Source organism: Engystomops pustulosus, chromosome 5 (genome assembly GCF_040894005.1).
Source record: "Engystomops pustulosus chromosome 5, aEngPut4.maternal, whole genome shotgun sequence".
Taxonomy (NCBI): Eukaryota; Metazoa; Chordata; class Amphibia; order Anura; family Leptodactylidae; genus Engystomops; species Engystomops pustulosus.
The window spans coordinates 109,215,055-109,238,127 of NC_092415.1; the positions used below are offsets into that span (position 1 = coordinate 109,215,055).

At 41.9% G+C, this 23,073-nt stretch overlaps 1 protein-coding gene across 1 annotated transcript in view; it reads right to left on the reverse strand.

Annotated features, from left to right (window-relative positions):
- Positions 1-23,073, reverse strand: part of LOC140134131 (NFX1-type zinc finger-containing protein 1-like) — a 56,677-nt gene that overhangs the window by 19,204 nt on the left and 14,400 nt on the right. Inside the window, exons 4-6 of the mRNA XM_072154763.1 lie at positions 15,558-15,712; positions 12,245-12,390; positions 10,424-10,534 (exon numbers count right to left, since the gene is read on the reverse strand). Of these exons, the coding sequence (XP_072010864.1) occupies positions 10,424-10,534; positions 12,245-12,390; positions 15,558-15,712 (412 nt within the window). The remainder of the gene's footprint in view (positions 1-10,423; positions 10,535-12,244; positions 12,391-15,557; positions 15,713-23,073) is intronic.

Sequence of the window (23,073 nt, forward strand, 5' to 3'; positions counted from 1 at the left end):
GTACCTCCCGCCTGGTCAGAATTTGCCCCGACACCAAGGCCTCCTCCTCTAAGGCGTCTGCCTCCTGCACCATTTCATCATCTGAAAAGTCCCTGGCGATGTTATGCCAGGCCTCCGGGCAATCCTTGTGTGGGTGGCCAATCTCTCCGCAGAGGTTACATCTGACTGTCTCACAGGTGGCACTGAGATGGCCGACCTCCCCACACAGGTTGCATTTTGCCACTGTGCATATTTTGGCCACGTGACCGATCTTACCACACCTAAAGCACTTTCGTGGTTGTCCGGGATAGAAGCAGACGCCCTTTTCTCTACCTATATAGAAGGAGTTGGGGAGGTGTAGGGTGATATTGTTATATTGGCGCAGTTTTACCAGCACCTTCCACCCTCCAGTCCAGATACCGTCACTATCTCTATTCTTAGTGAGGTCAGACAGCAGATCACAATGGCGCCTGAGCCACACTAGAATGTCCTGGGGAGGAACCGACTCGTTCCAGAATATTATATTAACTACCACGGTATCTGGCCTGGATATGGGGACAAAAATAAACTTATTCCAGCCGTCAGTGTCCCTAAGCCGGGGGAATTTATCCCAGAATCTGTCCAGACTAGACATGAGCTTAAAGCTGACATCATAGCCCTGTCTGTCTGGAAGGTTGATGACTGCCAGGATGTCATCAGGCGTGAACCCCATCTGGCGGCACAAGAGATCTCGCACCACAAACCTCCTATCTGGGAGATCATCCTTGGTGCCTCGGGTCTTAAAGCGCACCACGTTTCTCCTCTTAAACGCCTGCCCGGAGTAGTGCGCGCCGGAGGTGAAGGAGGGAGCACCGCGGCTCCAGGCGTTTTTAGGAGGTTCCTGACCGGGCTTACTACGGGAATTTGGGGGAGGGTCTGATCTAGAGGGACCTGACTCTACTAAGGGGCTTGATGTTAAAGGGGGGAAGTCACACACATTATCTTGTATAACCCCCTGCCCCCCATCCATGTTTTCCTCCGGTGGCTGCACATCCCAGATAGACTGAGGGTCCCCTCCATCCCCCGAACCCTCAGGTATAGCAACAGTGTCCCCAGTCCCAAGCACAACAGAGTTTTCCTGGGTCATCGCATCACCCTGACCCATAGATGCAAGTTCACCATCCTGCTGCTGCACAGACACTGCTGGGACTTGTGGTACTACAGGTCCATGCACCTGCTCTGGGACCGCTGCAGAGGTCTGCGGCTGATCTTGTCTCTGTCCTTTCTGGAATGAGAAGCTCGCAGGCCTGAGAACCTGTGTAACACGTTGGGGTACATCTGGGGGAACGGAACCAGCTTGTGCTGTAGTGGCCCGGGGCCCAGAGTCACAGCTCTGCCTCTGCTGGGAGAAGCGCTCCTGGTTCCTGTAAGACTCGGCCAGGGGTCCCATCCTCTCCAGGACACAGTCCATATCCCTGACCACCTGTGCCAGCTCTATGCCTAGTCCCTGCAGCTTGGAGTTATACAGGGTGCTGCTTTCAGGGTGTGCAGTTCTAAGTGAATACATACAGTCAATTTGCATCTGCAGCATTTTCTTATGGTTAGTCAGCTCCCCCATCCTCCTTACCAGAGTCGGTATCTCCTCCGCCAACTGCAGCTCCGGTGCCCGTGCGGTCTGCTTCCCCTGCTGTGCTGGTCGGGGTGCAGCTCCAGATGGTTTGGGTGCACCCGTCTCCTTCCCAGGCTTGTGGCTTGCACTTGCAGGGGCCTGTTCAAACTTAGCAGTGCTCATGGTAACAGTCTGCGGCTTTACTGCTGACCTGGTGCGGCCTGTAGCGGCCATGCTGGACACCACATCCCTCTGCTGCAGGTTTTCTCGCAGGGTTTGTCTCTCCAGAGACGTTCTCCTCTGTCTTGGTGCAGGAGTGGGGGGCTGTGCACCTGCTGCTGATCTCTCACTCTGCTGCATCACCTGTGCTCCTCCACGCTGGCTGGTCATGGGACTTCCTTCTTTTACTGCAGTATTCATGTCCAAATCTTTCTCTTCCTTCAATACAGCGACATCACGTCCACAATCTTCACTCTTCATAACTTTGGGATTTGCATCCCTAACAGAAAGTTTTTGGGAGTTCACTCCCGGTGTAGGCCTGGAAGCCTGGGCCTTGCTTGGGGAATCTCCCCACCCAGGGTGGCCCCGCCCTGGGCTAGCTCCAGACATGAGGAGGGTCAAGAGCTCACACCACACACAACCTCACCTCTAGGAGGCAGGATTATAGTAGTTATATTCTTGTACGTAGGGGGCAGTATTATAGTAGTTATATTCCTGTACATAGGAGGCAGTATTATAGTAGTTATATTCTTGTACATAGGGGCAGTATTATAGTAGTTATATTCTTGTACAAAGGGGGCAGTATTATAGTAGTTATATTCCTGTACATAGGGGGCAGTATTATAGTAGTTATATTCTTGTACATAGGGGGCAGTATTATAGTAGTTATATTCTTGTACATAGGGGGCAGTATTATAGTAGTTATATTCTTGTACATAGGGGGCAGTATTATAGGAGTTATATTCCTGTACATAGGGGGCAGTATTATAGTAGTTATATTCTTGTACATAGGGGGCAGTATTATAGTAGTTATATTCTTGTACATAGGGGGCAGTATTATAGTAGTTATATTCTTGTACATAGGGGGCAGTATTATAGGAGTTATATTCCTGTACATAGGGGGCAGTATTATAGTAGTTATATTCTTGTACATAGGGGGCAGTATTATAGTAGTTATATTCTTTTACATAGGGGACAGTATTATAGTAGTTATATTCCTGTACATAGGGGGCAGTATTAAAGTAGTTGGCTTGTATATGGGAGAAGGTATTGTAGTAGTTTTATTTTGTACATAGAAGGCAGGATTGAATGTATTATTCTAAATGTGTTATTGTAGCATTATTCCTGTACATAGGAGGGAGTATCAATATATTCTTTCTTTGAATTGTACATGTATGGCACAGGGGAAAGGTATTTAAGGCTTACCGGGTGGTGTGTTTGCATCATTTAATGATCGACAGGTCACATTCTTTGCACATTAGATTCACTTACTAGCAAAAGATGTTCTTGTTTTGCATTAAGGCCATCTACCAACAATTTGTCAGTTATAACTCCATCCACATTATCTGACCACACCCACTTGTTTTGACTCCGCCCATAAAATGGGGCCACTTTTATATTTTTTTCCAGGGCCATTTTAAATTCCCAGTCCGCCCCTGAATACGTGGAAAGAGCAGACAGGAGTATTAGCTTTTACTGTATCATCCAGCAAGTTCTTGAAGGTCGTGTCTCTGTAATGTTTTATGAAAAATCACAATGGTGCGGCTGTCAGTGAATAGCATGCACTAATGTCTAGATGCTTTAGGGGGTGCAGAGGTTGCGATCGGACATGGGCCCAAGAAGTTTAGGGGGCCCTTATGGTGTCACTTTCCCATATGAGAAGACTATTACAATAAAAAATACATTATAGTCGGGGGCCTGGCACAGACTTTGCATCGGGACCCATCAGCTTCTAGTTACGCCACTGTCTAGATCAGTGGTGGCGAACCTATGGCACGGGTGCCAGAGGTGGCACTCAGAGCCCTCTCAGTGGGCACTCAGGCTGTTTCACCAGGGCAGAGTTTGCCAGACAGGGATCCTCCTGTAGTCTCAGGACTTGCATTATTTTAATGTGGAGCATCCTGTGACTGCAGGAAGAGAGGTAGTGTGGACAGGGTCAGGTTATCACTGGAGCCACTTCTGTGCAACCCCTGAATCTTCCTGTTTAGGTGGCTGTCAAGGGAAGCTCCAGTGATGTGCCCTCTGGCCCATTGAAAGCTGTGGTACGGCACGGAGCAAGAAATTTGCAATAAGTTTACTGTTTGAATCGCTGTTTTGGCACTGTGCAAAAAATATGCAGGTTTTGGGTTGCAGTTTGGGCACTCGACCTCTGAAAGGTTCGCCATCACTGGTCTAGATGGTAAAGGTGTCCCTTCAGTGAATAGTGTGATACCTAGATTGTAAAGGTGCTCCTGTCAGTGAATAGCATGCAGCAATACCGAGATAAAAGCGCTGATGTCATAGTTTCATAGTTTATATGGTTGAAAAAAGACACATGTCCATCAACTTCAACCAAGGAAGGGATGAGGAAGAGATTTATGGGAAAAAATTCTATATAACATAACCATCAATCTAGGCATCTAGACCATTCTTGAAGCTCTCTGCTGTCCCTGCAGTGACCAGCGCCTAAGGTAGGCTAATCCACAGATTTACAGTTCTCATAGTAAAAAAAGCCCTGTCGTCTCTGGTGATTAAACTTTGTTTACTCCAGATGGAGACAGTACCCCTTCGTCTTTTGATTTGATTTAATCTGGGACAACTTACCTCCATTTTTTTTGACCATTAATATATTTATATAAATTATAAAACACAGAAACAAAGCAGGATGTATGCGAACATATGAGTCAAGAAAGATACATGAAAACAATTAAAAAGCACTGCATGTGCTGAAGTCCAGCAACCATCCCTGAGTTCAATGCAACAAAATGTATGGTAGATATTCTAGGAAATAAAGCCTATTATGGCTAGAGCCACCAACAACCATTTTATGCTATCATGTTCAAAGTACAAATTATACAATATAATATAAACAGAGTGGTTTAGCCATAAAGATAACGGTAGATATAGTTACCTAAAGTGCATAGTGCAGTCAGGGAGGGAGCTGGAGGAAGGATTCCCCACGCGTATCGCCTGTCTATGCAGGCTTCCTCAGGGGTTGACCCTAGAGAGTCTGAAAAATAGTAAAAATAAAAAAAAGTTAAAAAAACAAATTGTAATAAAAAACCCCCTAAAATTTCAAATCACCCCCCTTTCCCTAGAACTGACATAAATATAAATAAACAGTAAAAATCATAAACACATTAGCTATCGATGCGTCTGAAAATGCCCGATCTATCAAAATATGATAATGGTTTTTCAATTCGTTTAACCCTGTAATGGAAAATAGTGCCCAAAGTCGAAAATGGCACTTTTTTGCCATATTGAAAAATATTAAAAAATCTGTAAAAAGTGATCAAAAGGTCGTACAGTCTTAAAAATTATATCATTGAAAATATTATCAAATTTCGCAAAAAATGACACCACCCACAGCTCTGTACACCGAAGTATAAAAAAGTTATTAGTGGCAGAAGTTGGCAAAATCAAAAAAATTATTTTTGTACAGTAGGTTTTAATTTTTGTAAATGTATGAAAACATTATAAAACCTATACAAATTTGGTATCCCCTTAATCGTACCGACCCGAAGAATAAAGTAGACATGTCATTTGGGGCGCTCAGTGAAAGACGTAATATCCTAGCCCACAAGAAAATGGCGCAAATGAGTTTTTTTAACCATTTTCACTGCATTTGGAATTTTTTTCCTGCTTCCGAGTACATGGCATGGAATATTTAATACCATCACTATGAAGTGCAATTTGTTACGCAGAAAACAAGCCATCGCACAGCTCTTTACGTGTAAAAATAAAAAAGTTATAGATTTTTGAAGGTGGGGAGTGAAAAATTGTCATGAAAAAACAGGAAATGGCCTGGTTCTTGACCGGTTAAATAGTAGTGGGCCAAGCACAGAACCCTGGGGTACACCACTTATAACTGGTGACCATTCTGATTAGGAATCACTGACCAATCCAAGTGCATATGATTCCTGCCAAACCAATAGACCTTATTTTACCCATCAGGCACCTATAAGGGACAGTGTCAAATGCCTTTGCAAAGTCCAAGAACACAATATCCACACCAGCTCCTCCATTCAGGCATCTGCTCACCTCTTCATAGAAGCAGATCAGGTTAGTTTGACAACTTCTATTCTTAGTAAACCCATGCTGGCTGTCACTTATTATACTATTTGATTTCACATACTTCAGTATATAGTCTTTTACTAACCCTTCCAATATTTTCCCCATAATGGAAGTTAAGCTTACAGGTCTGTAATTGCTTGGCGAAGTTCTAGAGCCCTTTTTAAATATCGGCACAGCATTTGCCTTGTGCCAGTCAGTTGTCACCACACCAGACATTACGGAATCCCTGAAGATTTTATGTTGAATCAGTTTTATTGAACATTGAACAATAAAAAACATCTGTTACGAAGCTTATGAAAGTAGGCATATATCATCATGTACAGAGTAAATTATGCAAATATCCAGGACATACATCTTGCCTTAAGCGAAGGCCCTATCTGAATGGAGTGACCTCTTGGGTGAGGTGGAGCACATGCTTGGAGATAAAGCCCTGGAGAAATATATAACGATTAGTAATCCTCTCCCTACCCAACGAGGCATATCACCCCCTTTCCAAACATGAAAGGGGCTAAGGAGATATCAGAAGACCGCTGTGAACTACTTGCCTGGAATGCATCTGTAAGATAAACAGGAATATAAGAACACAAAACATGACAAGACGTTAAACAGAAACAAGGAAGTCTATCAGGTGGCCTGGGTTTTAAAGATAGCCTTATAATCCTGTGATTCCCTAAAGCTCATCCATGGAGACCACACGCAAAGGAACCTTTCATGGGCCTCGGGGGTTATTACGGCCAATTCCTCCATGCGAAAGAGGTGGGACATTTCTTGGGCCCATTCTGCCATGGAAGGACATGTAGTAGAGCGCCAGTGGCGTGGAATTACCGCCCTGGCTGTGATTAAACAAAAGCGCAGAATGTCTCTTTTTTGAGCTCCAATTTGGCCGCGGAGTACTGACAAAAGGGCAATGTTTGGGCAAACATTCACTTGCTTGCCTGAAATTCGTTGGTATGTATCGAACACCTGATGCCAGAAAGGTTTCAGAACTTCACAGTTCCACCACACGTGTAACATGAGGATTTTAGACAGTGGTACAGAAATAACAGAACTGAGTTCTTTAAAAACTCTTGGGTGTAACCCATCTGTCCAGGAGCCTTGTACACATTGATTTTATTGAGCTTAGATTGGATCATGTCTACATTCAGCCAGTCTAGTATATTACAGGATGCATGATCCGCACTGACGCCACCCACGTCAGAAGTTCTTTCTTCTATTGTATAAACAGAGCTAAAAAGCCATTTAGTATCTCTGCCTTCTCTTGGTCTTCAGTCACCAATGCATTAATTGAGTTATTGATTTGATTTATAGTAATTTTACAGGCACATATACTGTATCCTCAATATTGTTTTGTAACTTGTGGATCTCCTTATCCACTGCCTTACTCCCCCATTCACTGCCACTTCACCACCCACCAACATAATCTGCCCCCTCTCTAACCTGTCTACCCCTTTAGTGTTTACCTTTTCCTAGTTTAATACTCCACCACCCCTGCTAGGATCTTCTCCCCCAGCACAGCAGCCCCCCTTCCATTGAGGTGCAAGTTATGTGCGGGAAAACAGCTTGTACCCCAATGAAAAGTCAGCCCAGTGCTCTAGGAACCCAAGTCCCTCTGCTCTACACCAGGATCTGAGCCATGCATTAAACTCCCTGAGCTCCCGCTGTCTGCTCCGTGTAGTGCATGGCACAAGTAGAATTACAGAGAATACTACCTTGGAGGTCCTTCCCTTAATCTTTGAACCTAATTCTTTAAAACTATTCTTCAGGTTCCTCCACCTACCATCTATTCTGTCATTGGTACCAACATCGACCATGACAGCTGAGTCTTCCCCAGCCCCTCCCAGAATGTCAATGAATAGTGTGCAAAGTGGGCAATTGCTGAAATAGGAGAATCTCTTCTTTCAAATGAACCTAGAATTGTGATTCTAGGTGCCATGGATCCAGAGATATTCAGGTTTAAAGTGAGAATATCAGGTGGCATTTTTATATATAAAAATCACTCCTGACTGCATTTTAACAGTTAATATCTCCATTTTCCTGACACTTAGAAACATAAATTATATTCATGTAAAAGAGGAGACTCTCTTCTTTCATATGAAAAAAAGAAGTGAGGTTCTATGTGTCACAGAGCCAGAGATACAGCCCCCTGAATTGCCCCCCCCCCTCCAGATTCTTAGCCATCATGCTAGAGGGAGAATTTGCTGCACACAGGAGCTGCTGCACCTCACAGATAATGGAAATATTCACGTTATATGTTACTACATTCTGATAAGGGATAATATCAACTAACATTTGATCATCTTCCCCTAATGTCGCTACATATTAACACTGCAACACAGAACATGTCCATAAAGTAACACCAAAAATACACACATATTCTGGAATAAAGTTCCATTACTTACACTTTGTCAATCAAATTCTTATAAATCGCGGAGGGTTCTGCTATTGTGACTTTTGCTATCTCATTAGTTTGGTTTATGTATATGTAGTTATTTGTGTTACCATTGTGTAAGGGAGCATACAATAATAGATCTGTGTAATACGCAGTGCAATTTTCTGCAAAAATTGTTTGGTGTCCACTGTAGATTTAACGTTCCCTTTGCTGTATATTTAGTTGAATATACACATGTGGGTTATGTAAAATCTCCTCACATCTTGCTGTTTTAGGAAAGTATGTTTTCTTTATATAAGTATTCTGAATTAGTACATATTTTAGAGGAAATTTTTGAATTTTTATGTAATGTTTGCATTTTATTGCTGGAAAGTTGCATGTAGGTGTTAGTGTGTATGAATTAAAAAGTTATTCTTGTTTACAAGGTGATTTCTGGAAAAATTTCATTTTGACAGAATAGCAGCTTCTTACTTTGTGTGTGATAAATTTTTAAACACATTTGTGGATAGCAACCAAATAAGTCACAGTTTTTGTTTTAGCATTTTTGGTAGTGTAAATTCTTGATGTTGTGTATTGGTGTATATTTAAATCTGCTAACTTTGTGTTATTATTTTTAAATCCCTATTTGTGCGTAATCCTCCACTTCAAGGTGAGTTTTATGTAAAAACATATGTTATCAAGGCATTTTTACCATACTAAATGCAGCCTCTTACTAACTGTGACTGGTCATAAAATAGTTTTATTTTGGGGCCCCACTTTTAGTTTTGCCCAGGTCCCCACTTTGTCTAGAACCGGCCCTGGTGTGCAGTAATGCCTTGATCATAAAGGTTCTGTTGTCAGTGAACAGCAAGCAGTAATATCTGGATCATAAACCTGCTGTTGTTGGTGAATAGGGAGCAGTAGTACCTAGATCCTAAAGGTGCTGTTACTTTATAGTTTGGTGTTGCAGGTCTTTTAAAGAAGATGAAAAAATGAAGAAAGCAAGAATTAAGGTAACAGGCATGTGGCCATGGTGCTGCTGCTGGTAGTGATGGAGCTAGTGCTGCAGACGTGTTCTGTCTCTACCTGCTCCAAATTCCTCTGGTGAAAGTATGCACCAGGGCATGGGGCATGTATTGGTAGGAACAATAGGCCACACAAAGTTAAGGTGTTGGTCAATTCTATAGTAAACAGTACCTCAACTTCCACAGGATTATTTTTGCCATGATCATACTCAGTTCGAAGTGCACAGCCCCTTCAAATTAGCAAAGCCGTTTTTACCACAATGCAGAGGTCATTAATGCTGTACGTTGACTCCCCTAGCTGTGATTTCATGCCCTATTTACCTGCCCCGGTAGAAGAGATAGAGTTCAAAGCTTCCCAAGAACTTTTATTGGAGGATGAAGATGTTGATGGTGACCTATGATGACGATGAAAGACAACTGCCAATGGCTGTGGCTTTCTACAATGTGCAGACTGAGAAGAAGGGCAGCTGTAAGGGCTCAGTGGTAGAACAAGCAAGGGGTCAGGATGAGGTCCTAGACCTGACATGGGTGGAAGGAAGTGATATTTTGTACGAAGAAGTGGTAGTCAGGAAGCCCCATGCTGCTGGCGGAACAAACGATAAGTAGCCAAGGCACAGAAGTCAATGCATAGGTACATTGTCGCTTACTACTGCCTGCGCCCAGGGACACAAGATCTGATGGAGGCTGTCCCACAGTATTAAATTCCTGGTACTTTAATTAGAATTTTGAGTTTCCATATTCCCGGAACTTGAAGTTTTGACTTTCCGTGATGTTGGAATTTGAAATTTTGATAATCTGTATTCTTAGAAGTTTAAATGTTGATAATAAATATTCCCAGAACTTTTGACTCTCCTTAGTGCCAGAACTTTGGCTATTACAATCCAGGTCCCCACTGAGTTGAATGGGGCCTCATTTTGGGTCCGAAGACAAATTTTGTTGTGAAATCCAGATGTCCTGAATATAGAACCAACCCCCTCATAATGCTCACTCATCCGAATGTGTGCCACACAAGACAATATTTCTCTTGCAGAATATGTAAACAGAAAAAACCTTTCCTGGTGAGCATGATTCAGCTGCTCTGATATAGTCTCATTATAGAAAATAGATGATCTCTAAAATGCAGGTGTTTAGTACGTGAAACTTTATTAACTGTAACCAATATGCTACACCATAATTTAGTTTAGAACTTACTTGATAGTTAAGACAGACATATGGTATGCCCATTCTGATCAGTCTTTCAAACATGGATACTTCCAAATTAAAGTTTTTTGCCAGTTCATACACAGTTGTTGTTGGACGGAGCTGCATAGAAAAATAAATGCTCATTAAAAAAGGAAGATAAAATAGTGTAGTTACGCCACTTTTAAAAAAAGGTACTGTGTATACTCGAGTATAAGCATAGTTTTTCGGCATGGTCCCGTCGCACAAACCATGACGTCAGACGCTTGCCGATATCACAGTTTGCACACCGGCACACACTATTATGTCAGTAAGCGCCTGGCAATAGATGGTGTGTGCAACGGGAACATGCAGTGAGCTGAAGACGGAGCCGGAGCTAAGACAGAAGAGGACCTGCGGGGATGACTGAAAGGTGAGTACAGAGTTTTTTAGTATTTTTTTTATGCTGGGCAGCGGGCTGCTCGCTATATATGAGGGGTGCAGGCACTGGCTATATACAGGGGAGTGGACTGGCTATATAAGGGAGGGGGCACTGGTTATATACTGGGTGGGACTGGCTATATACTGGCGGGCAGGCACTGGCTATATTCTGGGGGGCAGGCACTGGCTATTTACTGGGGTGCACAGTATATTATTAAAGCGATTAAAATGACTAATTTTAATCCGTGGGGTAGGTGAGTTTCAGTATAACTTGTGATATAATTGTAAATACACTGGGATCGATGTATCCAATTTTAAGGCAGACAAGGCCTTTCATAATTTGGGTCACTACTAAATCTATATCAGTGTGGTGTTTTGTGAGCCATCATATATTAAGCAAATACTTCATTTTTTGCTACTTGTCCAGCTAATTACTAATCAACTTTTTACTTTAAAAATATTTTAAGAACATTTCATATCATACTATATATTGGACTTTTATTTTATACTATATATTGGTCTGTTTTAGCTGTGGTTGTCCTTAGTGAAACATATTTTTTTATTTTGAATTGCGTTCCTTGTTTGCAGGTAATAAGAGTCATATTTTGCCTGATATGAGTCAAGTTTGAGGCTACAGATGAGAAGTCACTTAAGATGTCACTCTCTTTGGTTATATCTCACAGAGAAACAGGGCCGCTAACTGGAAGATTTTTGCATCCCCCGGGCTTCCATTCCCACATTGATACATAACATTGTATACAATTTTTTTTTTTTTTGACCAAAACATTTCTAAGCCATAACAACCTAGACTGTTGACAGGACCCTACTCAGTATATGGATAGCCCATGCACATTCCCACTCAGCTTATAGCTTGTCCCTGCATGTGTCCACTCAGTATATAGATAGCCCCCTAGCACATGCCCTCTCAGTCCAGAGACAGCCCCCCAGTTCATAGTCAGCACCACAGTCCACGGTCTGCCCTCCCCCAGTCCACCGTCAGCTCTCCCAAGTCCACAGCAGACGCCCCCTTTAATGAAATGTCTACCCCGGATGCCCCCTTTTAATGAAATGTTCACCGCAGATGCCCCCTTTTAATGATATCCCCCCTTTATGTAAATCCTCCCCATCATTGATTGGAAAATGGGGGGGGGGGGCCTTCAACATAGACCAACTAGACTCCCCATGATGGCTGCCCTGCTGAGAAACATGCTTTTTGTGTCATATCCAATATGACAATCTCATACTTGAAATGCCATCAGGTTTTGTGGGTTATAGAACTGTGATACAGGCAGTTAAAGACATTGTTGGAAATGTGAGCTGCAAATAAAATTCCTACCCATTTATTTCACTGCCTATATCTCTGGTTCTGTAGCTCAAAGAACTTCAAACCATAAACCACATAGAAACACAAACCTGCTGATGATCTCGAATTAATATTAGGTGTTGGCAATTGCGGCTCAGTGTTGTTATAATGTGGGCTTCCAAAATCTCAGCTGCCTCTTCAACAATGACAATTCTTGGTTGAATCACTTGTAGAAGTTTCCTGTATTTTGCTGCATCTATCATGAAAAAGAGAAACACTTGCTATTCATTTGGATGTCTACACCATTGGTGGCATTCCAGATCGCTCAAACTGCAACCCAAAACCTAATCCTCAATACATCAATTTAACCCCTTAACGACTTGGCCTTTTTTTAGTTTTTTCACTTCCATTTTTCGCTCCCCACCTTCAAAAATCTATAACTTTTTTATTTTTCCACATAAAGAGCTGTGTTATGGCTTATTTTCTGCGTAACAAATTGAACTTCGTAGTGACGGTATTTAATATTCCATGGTGCATACTGGGAAGCAGGAAAAAACACATTTGCAACGTTTTCTTGTGGGCTTGGATTTTACAGCTTTCACTGTGTGCCCCAAATGACATGTCTACTTTATTCTTTGGGTTGCTATGATTATGTGGATACCAAATTTGTATAGGTTTTATAATGTTTTCATACATTTAAAAAAATGAAAACCTCCTGTACAAAATTTTTTTTTTTGATTTTGCGTCTTCTGGCGGCAATAACTTTTTCATACTTTGGTGTACGGAGCTGTGGGTGGTGTCATTTTTTGCGACTTTTGATGGCGTTTTCATTGCTATCATTTTTAGTACTGTGCGACCTTTTGATCACTTTTTATTATTTTTTTTAGATTTTTGCAAAATGGCAAAAAAGTGCCATTTTCGATTTTGGGCACTATTTTCCGTTACGGGGTTAAACGCAGTGAAAAACTGTTATTATATTTTGATAGATCGGACATTTTCGGACGCGGCGATACCTAATGTGTTTATGATTTTTACTGTTTATTAATATTAATATCAGTTCTAGGGAAAGGGGGGTGATTTGAATTTTTAGGTTTTTTTATTATAATTTTTTTTTTTTTAACTTTTTTTGCCTTTTACTTTTACTATTTTTCAGACTCCCTAGGGTACTTTAACCCTAGGATGTCTGATCGATCCTACCATATACTGCCATACTGCAATATGGCAGTATATGGGGATTTTACTCCTCATTCATTACAATGTGCTGATAGCACATTGTAATGAATGGGTTAAAACGAGACAGCTTCGGGCCTCCGTGAGGCCCGAAGCTGTCATGGTGACGGATCACCGTTCCCCGTGACGTCATCGGGGAGCGATGATCCGCTGCAAGATGGCGGCCCATGCGGCGCCATCTTTCTGAAGCCTCCGCCAACATTGCCGGCGGCGATCGTAGTGAAAGCACCCGCGATCGGCGCTAGCACCGATCGCGGGTGTTACCGGTAAGCCTTTGCTGCAATATGCAGCAAAGACTCACCGGCTATGGAGAGGGCTCCCTCCAGAGCCCTTTCAACAGCAAGAATTGGGGACCAGGAACAAGAGCTCCTATAATTATCCGACCCTGTCTCTCTTACTGCAGTCCCAGGAAGCCTAGTATGTGTTGCTATAAAATAATGCTGAGTGTATGAAAAAAAAAGTTTCTCAGTTTTATTCTTTCTGTACAGTAAACTTGATTCTTAGTAGGTAATTCCATAGGAGTGCTACATTTGCAGGTCAGAATCAGGGCTGGCGTTAGGAGGCAGCAAACTGTCCTAAAGGGGCCCCCTACACATGCACTTTTGTGGGCAGAGGATGTATGTTTTTTAAATACCCCTTGGTTAAATGCCCAGGTGAAAATGCTTATCATATGCCTCTTGTCTGTATATCTATAATCTGTCCAGTTATCTATAATATAATTTCAAAACAGGGGGTTATCCTCTTATAGACATATATATGTCCACCAGTACAGAAGACTCTATACCACAATTTGATCTCACCGACTGCACCTATAGCTAAATGACACCAGATGGCAGTAGAGTACTAAAAAATATATATTTTATTAAACTTCAATTAAAATGCAATACATACATGGATTTTCACTTTGTTTAAAAGATGCCAATCATTTGTATGGAGAAAAGTTTAGGTGGGTACAAACAACTAATTATTTAAAAACATAGAAAAAGGTGAGAAAAAGCAGGAAAAGTTAAAAACTTATGCACTGGGCGAAGGGGACCTGTACCTTGCAATTGCCCTTGTCATTGTTATGTAATCGCTATCTATAAAATATATGTTTTTACCTTCTTTTTGGTGCAGGAATAAATAGTTTGTGCCGGTCACCAGTGGGGAGGTCTCTGCCCGGTGATTGCCTAATCTATTTCCAATCTATATATCTGTCTAGCCATGTATCTATCTTGCTTTTTGTCTATCTATTTATCTTCTATCTACCTATATATCCCTTATCTATTATCCATCCATCTAAATCAATCAATCTTCTATCTTTCTTTTATCTATATATCTCCTATCATCTATCTTGCTCTGTATATATAATCCACTTTTTATTTATGAATCTATAAATCTATCATCTATCTATAAATCAGTATCATATTTCATATTTATTTTCTATCAATCTACCGATCATCTGTACATCTCCTTCAGTCCCATATTATAGATTACCTTACCATACTATTTTGTAAACTAGTTATTATTACTGAATGTGACTGTTCATAAAATAGTTTATTTTGGGGCCTCACTTTTAGTTTTGCCCAGGGCCCGACTTTGTATAAAACTGGCCCTGGTCACAGCGTTTCATTAAGAATAGTAATGGCGCCTTCCATTTTGTCTTGGTTTCTCATCAGAGCCAATCTTATTGCTGCATAAGTTGTTGACCAAATTCTCAAATGTAAGCCTAGTATATCATCAGTGCCACTTACTTTGCTGCTATAACTACCACCGACAATGGTATTAGTACTAGTCACTAGTCAGTCAGCCTCCATCAATGGAAGTCACAATAACACCATATTTTCAGTTATATATTTTTTCAAACACATTTCCTTCTCATTTCTCCAGAAATCAAGAATGTCATCAGTTACCAATTATCTACTTATGCTCCATCTTTCTTTGAAATAGTGTCCAAAACGTGTGTAAGTGGATCCATGTCAGCTTGGCTATTGGTTGCCAATAACAATTTTGTAATTCCTGTAGAAAATGGCCATTTTTTTTTACCATGGGAATGAAAAATATAGTACAATAGTAATAAGTCATAAACATATTAAGTAAGCCAACTAGTAAAAGGTACAACATTAGAACTAGACAGAGAAAATTTGACAAATCCGGTGCTCTTCTGATAAATCTCGACCAAATGATAGTAAGCACTAAATAATAGTATATCACCTGTTGTAGTCATGCCTATGATTTCAGCCTTTCGCAGGATAGAACAATCCTGTTCATTTCTTAGTTCCGCCAGTCTGTTGATCAGGATTTGGTAGTCATCTTCTAGTTTAAAAATTTCTGAACGAATTCCTTCTATCACTTTATGTCTCCACATCCTAAAATAAAGGGTAAAAAATTAAATCAAGTACCTTAGCTAAAAATATGGAGACGGTCCATTATAGTATGTACAAAAGGCCAACAGAATCTTATGACTTTATGGAAATCTAAAATATGGAGTATTTTAATCTGATAAAGCAGATGATGCATTGGTTTGGGCGTATTATTAGTAGTATATTGTGCTTGCTGGATAACTTTTATTAACTTTTTAAGTGAATAATATTGATGACAGAAACATATGAATGTGAAAAGGAGAAGAACCTGTGCTCAAAGATAGAAAAAATCTAGAATCCAAGAAGGCCTGTATTGAAAGGCAACATAATTACTCCTGTTTAAAGGGGTTGTCCGAGTTTTGAAAAAAAAACGATAGGTGGCCGGGAGCGGGCTGCTTAAAACAATAAAGATGTACTTACCTTCCGGTGCCCTCTGGTATCCAGCGCTGCTGTCGCTCCGGTCCGGGCGCCATGTAAACAAACATGGCCGCCGAAGCAGCGCTGCATTCAGCTTCCGGCCGCACCCGACAACCTTCCGGCCCACATTCACAATGCTGTGAATAGGGACGGATAGGCGTACCCGGCCACAGCCGGCCGGAAGCTGAATGCAGCTCTGCTCCGGCGGCCATGTTTGTTTACATGGCGCCCGGACCGGAGCGACAGCAGCGATGGATACCGGAGGGCACCGGAAGGTAAGTACATCTTTATTGTTTTAAGCAGCCCGCTCCCGGACACCTATAGTTTTTTTTCGGAACTCTCGGACAACCCCTTTAAGCGGGAGGTAGATTCTTTCCTCACCTCATGGTAAATTGGTCTTGTCATCCATGTAAGGCCCGTTCCACACTTGCGAGTGTGATGCGATGAACTCGCATCACACTCGCAACGCAAGCTGCCGGGAACGCACGGCCTGAACGCTACACCGCGGGAGTGAACTCAGCATGTCAGTTCACTCCCGGTGTGCAGTGTTCGGGCCGTGCGTTCCCGGCAGCTTGCGTTGCGAGTGTGATGCGAGTTCATCGCATCACACTCGCAAGTGTGGAACGGGCCTTAAACATTGCTATCCAACAGATAGGACTCAAAGGGATATTCCAACAAAAACCTGATTCTTAAATAAATCAGGATAACAAAATAACACATTTTACAATTCACTATTGTTAACAAAAATACAGCATTTCACAGATATCATTTCAACCTGTCTATCAGTTCCAGTGTATACATATTTGGTTGCCCCTGGATCCGACTGTAAATCTTTATTGTGTAAACATCACTTTGCAGTTATAATATGAGAACTTTCTTTCATGGGCAAACCCTTTAAAGGAAAACTACCATTTGATTTGATGCATTATGAAGCAAACATAACTTGAGAATTCTGCAGCTACACAGATGCAGGATCATATCTTGGTTAATCCCTGTGTTGGGTGGTTTTGCTGGTAAAACAGATTATGATTATTAACATTATGATAATGAAGCTATGTCCCTTCTATGGCTCCTTCAGCGCTTGCTTCCGTGCTTCTCCTAGCATGTGAGTTTTTCTTGGCAGATGATGCAATCACTATTCTCCCTGACAGAATAATCAATTGCTGCACCATCCCCCAGCTGCTGTGTATGAGTGATCCAGCTCAGGTTGTTTAGTCATTCTTGACCAACCTCCATGTTTATGGAGGCAGCCATGCTAACCCAACTTTCCCAAGGTCCTGAATGTTATGATTGTTTTTTCAGCGACCGTAAGTGACGCCCTGAGAGGACGCAAAGCATTACTGGGAGCCGGAAGCGAACAAGGTAGCCACTTCAGAGGGGGATGGGTTCCCCACTAAGGTATTTAAGCGGGTAGCTCACTATGATCTTAGGTCTAAGTACTCTGGTGACTACTGCTACTGGTTATGTTACACGCTTCTGTAGTCCTTTACCATGGCTTATGAAGCTAACCCGATTTTCCTGCACCCTCCAGTCTCTGTAAGTGGGGCCTGTTATGCAGGGGTTGTTTTGTCATTGGTTTTTTCAGTGGTATCGGGTTACTAAGTATCCTATATTTGCCTTTTAGGACAATGACCCAGGGTCTAGGGGAAAAGGCAAAGTGGAAAAGGGGGATAAGGCAAGCGGACCTTAAAGACCTGAGAAATCACCCAAGAGTAAAGCCAAAAAATGCAATATGTGTTGTCACTCTATGCCTGATTCTTATAAAAAACCCATATGCAAAGTCTGTATTAATAACTTTATGAGAGAGGAAAAGACATTGGGGCACATTTACTTATTTGGTCCTGTCGCGATCCAATGGCGCGTTCTCCGACGAGGATTCGGGTCTTCCGGCGATTCACTAAGGTCATGCGCCCAATGTCCACCAGGTGTTGCTGCTGCGCCGAGGTCCAGCGAAGTTCCCAATCCTATTCCTGGTGCATGTAAGTGCATGTCAAGCGACACATTTTAAAAAAAAAATACAGCAGTTTTTCTGAATCCGTCTGGTTTTTCGACGAACACGCCCCCCGTTTTTCGTCACATGCAAGCTGGCGCCGATGCGACACAATCCGATCGTGTGCGCCAAAAATCCAGGGCAGTTCGGAAAACCCGGCGGAAAAACGGGATTCGGACCCTTAGTAAATGCGCCCCATTGTTTCTGCATGAATTAAAGGGCTTCATAGAAGAAAAAGTGGTATCCTTTATGGCTGCGGCTACATCCAGAGCTCCCCCATGAAAGAAGTCTAGACTAGATCCAGAATCAGTCTAGAAACACTGTCATGTTCTCTAGCGGAGACAGAGGTTCTGGTGTGAGGGTCAAGATAATGATTATATGTCTATAATAATTATATGCTTTATGATTGTATACATGTGCCCTTTGCCCTATATTTTTGTACTCTGTTTGTTATGAAATACAGAGCTTTTCCCTTAAACCAGTTTTAACCAGATATATAGCTTTGTCAGCAAAACTCAAGTCTTATGTTTGTTAAGAATAGCACCAGCATCCTAACCAACGGTCGATTTACTGTAGACAGGAAATAAAGTTCAGTTCAGTTCTCTTTCCTGCATGGCGAGTTGAGAGCATGAGCTAAGACTAAAACAGAACTTGAGTCTTCTGTCTTTTCTTACTAAAGTGCACGCATGCTCAAATAATTTGGAGTGTCTGAGAGAAGAGAGAATTGTCGGATTTTCCGGCCCTGTCACCGGTAAATTCTCATGATTCCGTAAATACTACAGATTCAAGACACCTATTCCAAATAGAGGAGTTAGATAACTTGTTAAAAGCTATCAGACAGACCTTGGATATAGAAAATATTATTATACCTAAATCCAAGGAAGACAAATTGTTTGGGGGACTAAAGGCAAAACGTCAAAGGGTAATTCCCCTTGAATGACACCCTTAAAGAATTGGTGTTGGAAGAGTGGAGAGAACCTGAAAAGAGGATTCAAATATCGAAAAATTTTAGAAAAAGACTAATTTTCGAACCCGAAGACTCAAAACTATGGGAGGCCTGCCCTAAAGTGGACGAGCAGGTTACTGTGAGGAAAACAGATCTTCACTTCGAAGATGCAGCTCAGTTAAAGGATCCAATGGACAGAAAATCTGATTCTTTGTTAAGGAAAGCCTGGGAGACATCTATGTGGAGTTTGAAATCAAACCTAACAGCTACATCAGTCGCAAGGAATTTCCTATACTGGTTGAACGAGTTAGAATCCCATATGAAAGAAGGAACTACTAGAACATCCATTTATTAAAATCGGCAACAGCATTCGCTTTTTATTTAAAGAGGGGGCTCTGACAAGCGCATCAAGAAGAGCGCTATGGCTGAAACAATGGAACGGAGATATCCATTCGAAATCCAAATTGTGTAGCCTTCCCTTTTCAGGAGAATTTGTCTTCGGTCCTGAACTGGACACTATACTTGAAAGGGCATCAGACAAAAGGAAAGGTTTCCCGGAGAACAAACCAACACCCAGGAAACAGCCCTTTCGGGAATTCAAGAGTCAAAAGGATACATATAAAGACAAAGGAAAAAGGGGTCGCTGGAGCTACCCAAAAGGAGGTAAAGGTAAAGGATTCCTTTTCTCCACCTCGTCAGATCAAAATAAAAGTAATAGGCAATGACACCATAGTAGGAGGAATTTTTCTAGGCACTTCTCTAGCTATTTTTATATGGCATTATAAATAAATATCCAACTAAGAAAAAAAAAAAAAAGATGATTTTTAGGAGGAAGATTTTTAAAATTCTGAGAGGAGTGGAGAGATTACCTCAAATCCCTTTGTTTTAGATATCCTTCTCCATGGATACAAGATAGAATTCATCAGACTTCCTCCTACAAAATACTTGCCTCCTTCTTCTTCTATGTCCCTAATGTCTCACAGTCTTATTTGGCAGGAAATCTCCTCCTTATTGTCATCTGGTGTAATTACTCATGTTCCGCAAGGACAAGAAAAACTGGGATTTTATTCTTCTCTTTTTTTGGTAAAGAAACCAACCGGATCAAACCGACTAATTGTCAATCTGAAGCATCTCAACTTCATCGTTTACAGGAGGTTCCGGATGGAGTCGGTAAGATCTGCCACACACATTATCCACAAAGATGCATTAATGTGCACCATAGACTTAAAGGATGCATACTTTCACGTCCCCATTCACCCATTATCTCAGAGGTTCCTAAGATTTTCTGTCCTACCTCCAGGAGGTTCCACGCTACATTTTCAGTTCTTTGCACTCCCCTTCGGCATATCTTCAGCCCCAAGAACCTTCACCATGGTGATGGTACAGGTGGTGCCGTTTCTCAGACAGCAGGATGTATTGATTGTACCATATCTAGACAATCTGCTTATTATTGGTCAGGACAGACAGAGTCTCATCTCCTCAAGGGATATTACTATAGGAACTCTAGAGAAATTGGGTTGGATTATAAACTACCAGAAGTCAGAATTATCACCAGCCACAGTAAGGAAATTCCTAGGTGTGAACCTAAATTTATGTCTCCAAAAGTCATTCCTTCCACAGGAGAAAGGAGTTCACATCAGAGAGCAGATTTCAGAAGAAACTCACTTATCTCAATCAAGGACGCCATGAAGGTCTTGGGTCTTCTAACTGCGTGCATCTCTTCAGTAACCTGGTGTCAGGCTCATACCAGAGTCCTTCAGAGATGGATCCTGAAGTCCTGAAACAGGAGACCAGAAGGGCTGAACAAGAAAGTGATAATCCCTTCTGCAATCAGGGAAGATCTCCTGTGGTGGTTAGCGGAAGCAAACCTAAGATAAGGAATATATTGGGAAAACAATCCTTATATTCCTATACAGACGGACGCGAGTCAGAGTGGCTGGGGAGCAGTACTTCCTCAATATTTTGCTCAGGGTTCCTTGACGGAGGCAGTTTCAAGAAGGTCATCCAACTATCTGGAGCTGAGAGCAGTTTGGGACGTACTCAGCTCAAACACTTCCCTAGTAGCTCATCGCCACCTTTTGATACTGTCAGACAACACCAACAACAATATCTTACTTGAAAAGACAAGAAGGAACCAAATCTCCACTACTATTTTCCTCTGAAAAAGAACAAGAGTGGCATACTTTAGACGTTCTGTTATAGAATATTTAAAAGCAACTGAATCCTGGCGTATCGATTCTAATCTTTTTATCCAATTTCAGGGGAAAAGCAAGGGGAGGAAGGCGTCGAAGGCAACTATTGCCAGATGGCTGAAAATGGCAATATCTTAGTGTTATGTAGAGATGAGCGAACATGCTCGTCCGAGCTTGATGCTCGGTCGAGCATTAGCGTACTCGAAACTGCTCGTTGCTCGGACGAATACTTCGCCCGCTCGAGAAAATGCCAGCTCCCGCCGTTTTGCTTTTTGGCGGCCAGAAACAGAGCCAATCACAAGCCAGGAGACTCTGCACTCCACCCAGCATGACGTGGTACCCTTACACGTCGATAGCAGTGGTTGGCTGGCCAGATCAGGTGACCCTGGGATAGACTAGCCGCTGCCCGCGCTGCTCGGATCATTCTGTGTCTGGATGCCGCTAGGGAGAGAGCTGCTGCTGGTCAGGGAAAGCGTTAGGGTGTTCTATTAGCTTACTGTTAGGCAGGAGTGATTCTCCAAGAACCCAACAGCCCTTCTTAGGGCTACAATAACGTTCTACTTTTTTTTTTTTATTTGCAGCTAGTACCATATTGTGAGGAATTTGCAGGGGGACTTGCTACCGTTGTGTTTAGCTCTTAGTGACACACATATCCACCTCAAACACCAAAGTGGGAAAATTTATTAGGGGTTTGATTTCAATTAGGCACAGTCTGCCATTTACTTTTTATTTTTTTACGTTTATTTTTTTAATAACTCAGTGTCATCTCATCTGGCATAGTAGTGTGCTTTCATACTTGGCTAGAAAATAGCCATAGGAGAATCCAAACAGCTTACTTACGCCTACAGTAGCGTTATATATATTTGATTTCTGGTTGATCTGCTGGTGGCTGTACTTGCTGCAGTGCATCTACTAGCAAATTGTGAGCAATTTGTAGTGAGACTTGCGACCGCTGTGTTTTGCGCTTAGTGACGCACATATCCATTGCAAAGACCGAAGTGGGAAAATTTAGTAGGGGTTGGATTTCAATTAGGCACAGTCTGTCATTTTTCCTTTTTTATTTTACGTTTATTTTGTTTCATAACTCTGCGTCATCTCATCTGGCATAGTAGTATGCTTTCATACTTGGCTAGAAAATAGCCATAGGAGAATCTAAACGGCTTACTTACGCCTACAGTAGCGTTATATATATTTGATTTCTGGTTGATCTGCTGGTGGCTGTACTTGCTGCAGTGCATCTACTAGCAAATTGTGAGCAATTTGTAGTAAGACTTGCGACCGCTGTGTTTTGCGCTTAGTGACGCACATATCCATTGCAAAGACCGAAGTGGGAAAATTTAGTAGGGGTTGGATTTCAATTAGGCACAGTCTGCCATTTTTCCTTTTTTATTTTACGTTTATTTTGTTTCATAACTCTGCGTCATCTCATCTGGCATAGTAGTGTGCTTTCATACTTGGCTAGAAAATAGCCATAGGAGAATCTAAACGGCTTACTTACGCCTACAGTAGCGTTATATATATTTGATTTCTGGTTGATCTGCTGGTGGCTGTACTTGCTGCAGTGCATCTACTAGCAAATTGTGAGCAATTTGTAGTGAGACTTGCGACCGCTGTGTTTTGCGCTTAGTGACGCACATATCCATTGCAAAGACCGAAGTGGGAAAATTTAGTAGGGGTTGGATTTCAATTAGGCACAGTCTGCCATTTTTCCTTTTTTATTTTACGTTTATTTTGTTTCATAACTCTGCGTCATCTCATCTGGCATAGTAGTGTGCTTTCATACTTGGCTAGAAAATAGCCATAGGAGAATCTAAACGGCTTA